The following is a 6704-nucleotide window of genomic DNA, read 5'->3' as shown; positions in this document are numbered from 1 at the left end:
ACAACTCAGGCCACTCAATGAGCATCATTGTAGATCACAAAATCTTTTCCTGATTCAAGTAAAGTTAAAACCGACACCTCAGTCAACATCTGTTTTAATTTCTCGAAACTCTCTTGGCATTCATTACTCCAAATGAATTGAACATTTTTATGCAACTGCTTTGTCATCAGTAAAGCTATCTTGGAAAATCCATTTACGAATCTTCTGTAGTAACCGGTTAAACCAAGAAAATTGCGAATCTCTGACACATTTCTTGGTGCTTTCCATTGAACAATAGCTTCAATCTTTTTTGAGTCAACTCTAACACCATTTGCCAAGATAACATGTCCTAAAAACACAACTTTTGGTAACCAAAATTCACGCTTGCTAAGCTTTCTGTAACGCTCCTAACCCATATCCGTTGCCGGAATAAGGTTATGAGGTATTACTTGACTGAACAAAACTTCTATCAAGTTATAACTAAAACATTTCAACACATTAGTTCGATTATAAGGCTTCTCTAAACAAAATAAGCGAGCCATCTTCGCATGGCTATAATGTATACAAAGTCAAAATATCATTCTACCTATAGTCTATCCTATGCATGCCTTAAATCATGATGACATACCATCTTCTTAACTCACATAATGACTCGATAGTGTGATGATATCTCCGGCTCTTCCAACTCGAACTAAAGGATAAACCTATAAGGATGAAAAAGAGAACACGGAGTAAGCTTCAATGCTTAGTAAGTTTTAAGCAATGCAAACAATTAATTTACTTATAGATCGATTATTTCAAATTTTTAAGAAATCATTCCTAGGTAATTGCCATTTCGGCCAAGTATCCATGAACATAATGCATATTTAGCAAATTCACCTCACTTGAATCTGAACTCAATTAAAACAAAATATTGAAATCACAAATAAGATCATAAGAACTCGAAAAGTATCTCATTAACTAGTTTTAACCATGTTTGCAACAAAATCACAAATTCACTACAAGCTATTTTCTTGAGCAACAGTCACTAAATTATTTATAACTGGAGATAAGAAACTCCAAATAAACTGCCGTTAATTTTTCCTGAAAATAGACTTATATATCTTCCATCCATAAAATTTTCAAAATTTTTGGTTTGATCAATCAATACCATATTTTTATTGAAGTTTCCCCTGTTTTACTGTTTGACTATTCTAACCACTCTTCACTACAAATAAATTTTCTCATTATACAAAATTCGATATATGTTATCGTTTACTTCATTTGAAACTAGACTCATTAAGGAGTCTAAGAATATAAATTTTATCTTATAATCATCATTGTAAAATTTACAATGATTTTCTAAAGACAGAATAGGGGATTTCAAAGTCATTTTGACTGTATCTCACTCCACCTCAAATATCTCATTATGTAAAATTCTTTTGCTTACACGGTTTCTTTTATAAGAAACTAGACTCATTAAGCTTTAATTTCATAATTTATTCAGCTTCTAATTCAATTTATACAATTTATGGTGATTTTCCAAAATCACGCTACAGTTGCTGTCCCAAGCAGATTTATTACAAATTTGCTCTTTCACACATTCCTTGCATTCAAATTATGTAAACATGTATATCATGTCATTCAAGATCGAACTCATATAACATAGGCATTAAAATGCTTCACTATCAGCTTTAGTTCAATTGAAACGAATGAAATACAATATCATATTCACATTTAATTTTCCAAGATCGTAATCACCTAAAAATAAAATCATATACTTCCACAAACCTTTCCACAAGGACCAAGTGTTTATATTTGAATGTAAACATAGAATCACTTCACATAACTTCACACATTTACCGAATATATCACAATCACATTTATAGTCATAACACTTATTCACAGATGCATCACTTTATATATTTATAATTTAATTCAAATCAAAATCGCATACGCGTACATGACACATACCTGGCCAACTTAATATGTAATGCACTTTCAATTTGTCAACTTAGTGTAGGATCTTGTAATTGTATACTTTTATCAAATTCATCGGCACTTGGCCTACTAGGTATAAAACCCGAAATTATATTACCAGTACAAAGCCTGCGGGACTTTAACCTGGATACATTTCCCGCACGAAGCCTGCGGGACTTTGGCCCGGATACATTTCCAGCACGAAGCCTGCGGGACTTTAGCCCGGATACATTTCCAGCACGAAGCCTGCGGGACTTTGGCCCAGATACATTTCCAGCACGAAGCCTGCGGGACTTTGGCCCGGATACATTTCCAGCACGAAGCCTGCGGGACTTTGGCACGGATACATTTCTAGCACGAAGCCTGCGGGACTTTGGCCCGGATATATTTCCAGCACGAAGCCTGCAGGACTTTAGCCCGGATACATTTCCAGTGTCTTGCATATTTGTTCACATGTTAACACATTTCACATAACATTTCACATTAGCAATTTAATTGCTTCATTCGAATATAAGCACAAAATGTACACCTACCTTTTAACTTTCGGTTCAATAATCATACACAAGGAACACATAATCTTTTCATTATACTAGTTTCACTTTTAATAACCATTCGACTATATACAAACAAGTACAATAAAATTGTATACACATATTACACACTTTCACATCATCACTTAATAGTCATTCGGCCACATTATATACATAAATCATCCATTTCATATTCGGCTTTATAGCCGAAATTCAATATACTTATTGCAAATCGAACTTATAAACATCAAATAATTACTTATCATATTATATAATCTTAAGCGCGCAGCAAATCAAATATAATTACTTAAGGACTTACCCCGGAAGACGATAATCGGAACGAGACGACTAGTCGACCATTTTGATTTTCCCCCCGATCCAAATCCGAATTCTACTTTTGCCAATAGGAGTGCTCGATCCTCACGAACACTGTTGTCCACCTCGATGATTTTTGAACCAGCCAAGAGTTGCATCACCAATCCAGATGTCACAATGGGGGTAATACCAAGTTCCATAATAGTTCCACGGTTTGATGCAAGGATAACACGCATCCAATAGAAAGGATCAGCACCTGTCGTAGAGTGTATTCCATATAGTGGAAGCTGACTGCACACCAAAAAGATGAAGAGGGAGACGACAGTGCAGATGACCTTCTCTCTAAAAGGAATTTTCCTGTCAGCACTTTGAACTTCAGGCAGAAATGAAAGAAATGGTCTAACCAGATGCAGTACTCTAAACCCTCCTCCCATATTGACTATTCAGATCTGAATTACACCATTAATTCATTTAAGAATATATGAAAACAAATATAATGCATTTAAGAATATATGAAAACAAAAGATGAAAGATGAGCAGATATTAATGATGCCGGAGTAACTACACCTCTCATTAATAGTAATAATAAATAAATAATGCGCATGAATTCACTGAAAGAGTTCAAACATTTTCCTCCACTTTAGCAAATAATTAGAACACAAACATAGGTGATTCCTTACACAGTTAGTATTCGACTTGATATCAATCTCTAAGTTGTTCATCCAATTCCTACAATTACAATAATTATCATTTCAAAATAACTGTGCAAGTATGAGGACTGGAAAACCGTTTTGTATAGGCAGCCATATTTATATAAGAAAATCAAGGAGAGACATGAAAGGAACGCACGTCCAGGAAAATGAATTAAATTAAAATGTTAAAGCCAAAGAAGCTATAATGAACAGATTGTCATTCTCGTTAAATTATAACCACTATTAAACTATTAACTTAACAGCGACCTATTAATCCAATTTACAAATCAGAGACTAAAGTTAACGGTAACGAAATAAAATAATGCATGATAACAATCATTAAAAAAAACGATTGGTTCAAAACAGCTAGAGTAAAATGAAAAACCAGAATTAACTCAAGCCTATAAATACATCGATCAAAATACAAGCAGAACTACAACTCCGTGAGTAAATCTGGTAAAACAAAATTTCAGAAACTAACATTCTATAATATTTTATACATGCAAATCCAGATCCGGAATCAACCCAGCAAATCGCTTTCAAGGAAAGAATTTCTCAATAAACAAACAGTAAATGACAACAAAAAGAATAGAAAGAGACAAAGTGGAAAACTAAAATTAAAAGAATCGGAGGCATATGGTGTGGATTCCAGAGCAGATTTGAGGAGATCGAAAATCAACAAGGGGTCCCCGGAGGTAAAGTTGTTCATTCTTTCAAAAATTGAATTGGATTTTAGACCTCTGCTTAGGTCCTTTTTTATTTTATTTTATTATAATTACCAAATACCATATTTAACCTTAATATACATTAATAATTTCCATTATACCAAACCATGGAATTCCACTATCAACAATTATGGAATAATTACCACTTAAGGACTCCCACTATTTAATTCCATAGCTATTTAATATCTTTAACTTATAGAACACAACTTTTACGCTTTGCGCGATTTAGTCCTTTTTGCTTAATTAACTATCAAAACAATAAAATTTTTCAACGAAACTTTAATATCATCTTATTGCCACTCCGTAAATATTTATAAAAATATTTACGACTTGGTTTATAGAAATGAGGTCTCGATACCTCATTTTCTAAACCCACTTGACCTTAGGGTCATACCACTTGAGCTTAATAAATCGCTTATAAAACAAAAATCACAATATCAAAAACCTTTTTTAAACTCACAATTAACTCATAAATATTAAATATAATATTTACAAACCTACTCATCGGATTTAGTGGCCCCGAAACCACTGTTCTGATTAACCCTAAAAACGAGCTGTTACACTTTCCATATAACTATTTCTCTCGTAACACTTGCAAAACAATTATGACGTGTTGCTCATGCTCGGATTCAGATTTCGAATAGATCAAGATGTTGTAAATGAAAACTACCACAAATTGCTCCAAATATGATTGGAAAATACGTTTCATGAGATCCATGAATACCGCTGGAGCATTAGTCAGCTCAAAAGACATCACCAAAAATTCATAGTGGCCATAACGCGTACGAGACGCTATCTTAGGTAGGTCACTATCTTTTACTTTCAACTGATAGTAACCAAATCTCAAATCGATCTTAGAGAAGATAGAAGCTCCCTTTAGTTGATCAAACAAGTCATTGATATGAGGTAGGGGGTATCGATTCTTAATCGTCAACTTATTCAATTGTCGATAGTCTATGCAAAGTCGCATTGAGTCATCTTTCTTTTTAAGAAATAACATTGGAGATCCCCAAGGCGATATACTAGGACGTATAAAGTTGTGATCCAGAAAATCTTGCAATTGCGCCTTCAATTATTTTAACTCTGTGAGTGTCATACAATAAGAGGACATTGACACCGGAGCTATACCAAGAAACACTTCAATTGCAAATTCAACCTGTAACGCCCTAATTTTCGGGTTTTTTGTGTTTCTGTGATTTTTAAAATTTGTGTGTGTTCTGGTTGGTTACTATATATATTTTAGTAGGTTAGTGGGCCTTTGGAAGGCCCAAACTTAAGTTAAATCCGTGGTAGTCTTCGGAATTTTAATTTTATGAACAGGTGATGCAATTGGCGTTTGGGCTTTTAAGAGTAAAGGGGTAAAAGATGACACAAAAAGGAGTGTGGTGTAGTGGCAAGGTGGCGCCACTTAGGGGACAAGGAAGTGACGCCATAGAGGAAGCAATGGGTCCAAGGTTCAAGTCTTGGCTCTTGCAATATATTTTGGTTTTTCTTTTCAATAAATCTGGAAGCAAGTAGGTGCGCTTTAAAGTTTAATGTGTTGGATTTATGACACAAATGAGTTGATGGCCTAGTGGTGGTGGCGTGAGTTGGCATGTGAGAGGACTTTGGTTTGAATCCCTTGGCACGCAAAGGTTGATTATTTTGCTATGTTGCGACGGCAAGAGTTGGTGTTGGTTTTAAACTCTGGTGATGGAGGGATCCCACATCGGGAAGCTAACATAAGAGTAGATGAGAGCTGGCTTTAAATAGAGCAAACCATGAGGAGAGTAGGCATACCCTTCTTGGCTGATCCCTTTCGCTTTGTGACGTGTTCGTTTGGGTTGGGCATCAACTAAGAGTGTTTGGAGCGTGGATTAACTACAGTCTCCTAACATATGTGTATTTCTCATTACTCTAGTAGTAGGACGGCTATTTCGGGCCGCGATGGGCTGAAATGGGCCATATGGTCCCAATGGGTCTGTAAGCCCAAGTGGATAAGTTGTAGAATTACCGAAATACCCCTGTAAGGTAGAATTACCGAAATACCCCTGTAGGGTAGAATTACTGAAATACCCCTATAGGGTAGAATTACCGAAATACCCCTATAAGGTAGAATTACCGAGATACCCTTGTGGGGTAAAATTACCATTTTGCCCCTAGGGTGTTAAATGACTATTTTGCCCCTCGTACATAAATGACTAACTTGTGTGATGATTGGGTTAGTTGACATGGATTTATGTTAGTTATCGTTAATTCGTAAGTCTAATGTGTTAATGATCGATTGTAGGATTATCGCGTGGGAGATATCATCATCAATCGTCATCAACGAGGTGTGTAAGCGACACCCTCCCTTAGACCGAATCGGTAAAAGCTGAAATATCGAAACGTTGGTATTTTGTGAACTCGCGAGCGTGCGAGCGTTCGTGAGACAGTTGTTAATGAATATGGTGCATTTGGATGATTAGAGTGCAGAGTGTGCATTTTCGTGCACAACGGTATTTTTAGGCTTAATGGGCCAAAAA

General features: G+C 35.4%; 1 protein-coding gene across 1 annotated transcript; it reads right to left on the bottom strand.

Moving 5' to 3' along the window:
- Window positions 1–388: 388 nt before the first annotated feature.
- On the bottom strand, window positions 389–4206 carry LOC121204537 (protein transport protein Sec61 subunit alpha-like). Its single transcript, XM_041074538.1, has 3 exons — window positions 3957–4206; window positions 2788–3232; window positions 389–683 (listed from the first exon to the last, which is right to left on the bottom strand). The coding sequence occupies exons 2-3, from the start codon at window positions 3215–3217 to the stop codon at window positions 589–591; spliced, it is 525 nt and encodes a 174-aa protein (XP_040930472.1). The 5' UTR covers window positions 3218–3232; window positions 3957–4206; the 3' UTR covers window positions 389–588.
- Between the last annotated feature and the right edge of the window lie 2498 nt (window positions 4207–6704).

Source organism: Gossypium hirsutum, chromosome A08 (genome assembly GCF_007990345.1).
Source record: "Gossypium hirsutum isolate 1008001.06 chromosome A08, Gossypium_hirsutum_v2.1, whole genome shotgun sequence".
Classification (NCBI taxonomy): domain Eukaryota; kingdom Viridiplantae; phylum Streptophyta; class Magnoliopsida; order Malvales; family Malvaceae; genus Gossypium; species Gossypium hirsutum.
The sequence above is the reverse complement of the archived record's forward strand: the minus strand, read 5'-3'. Positions and strand labels throughout refer to the sequence as shown.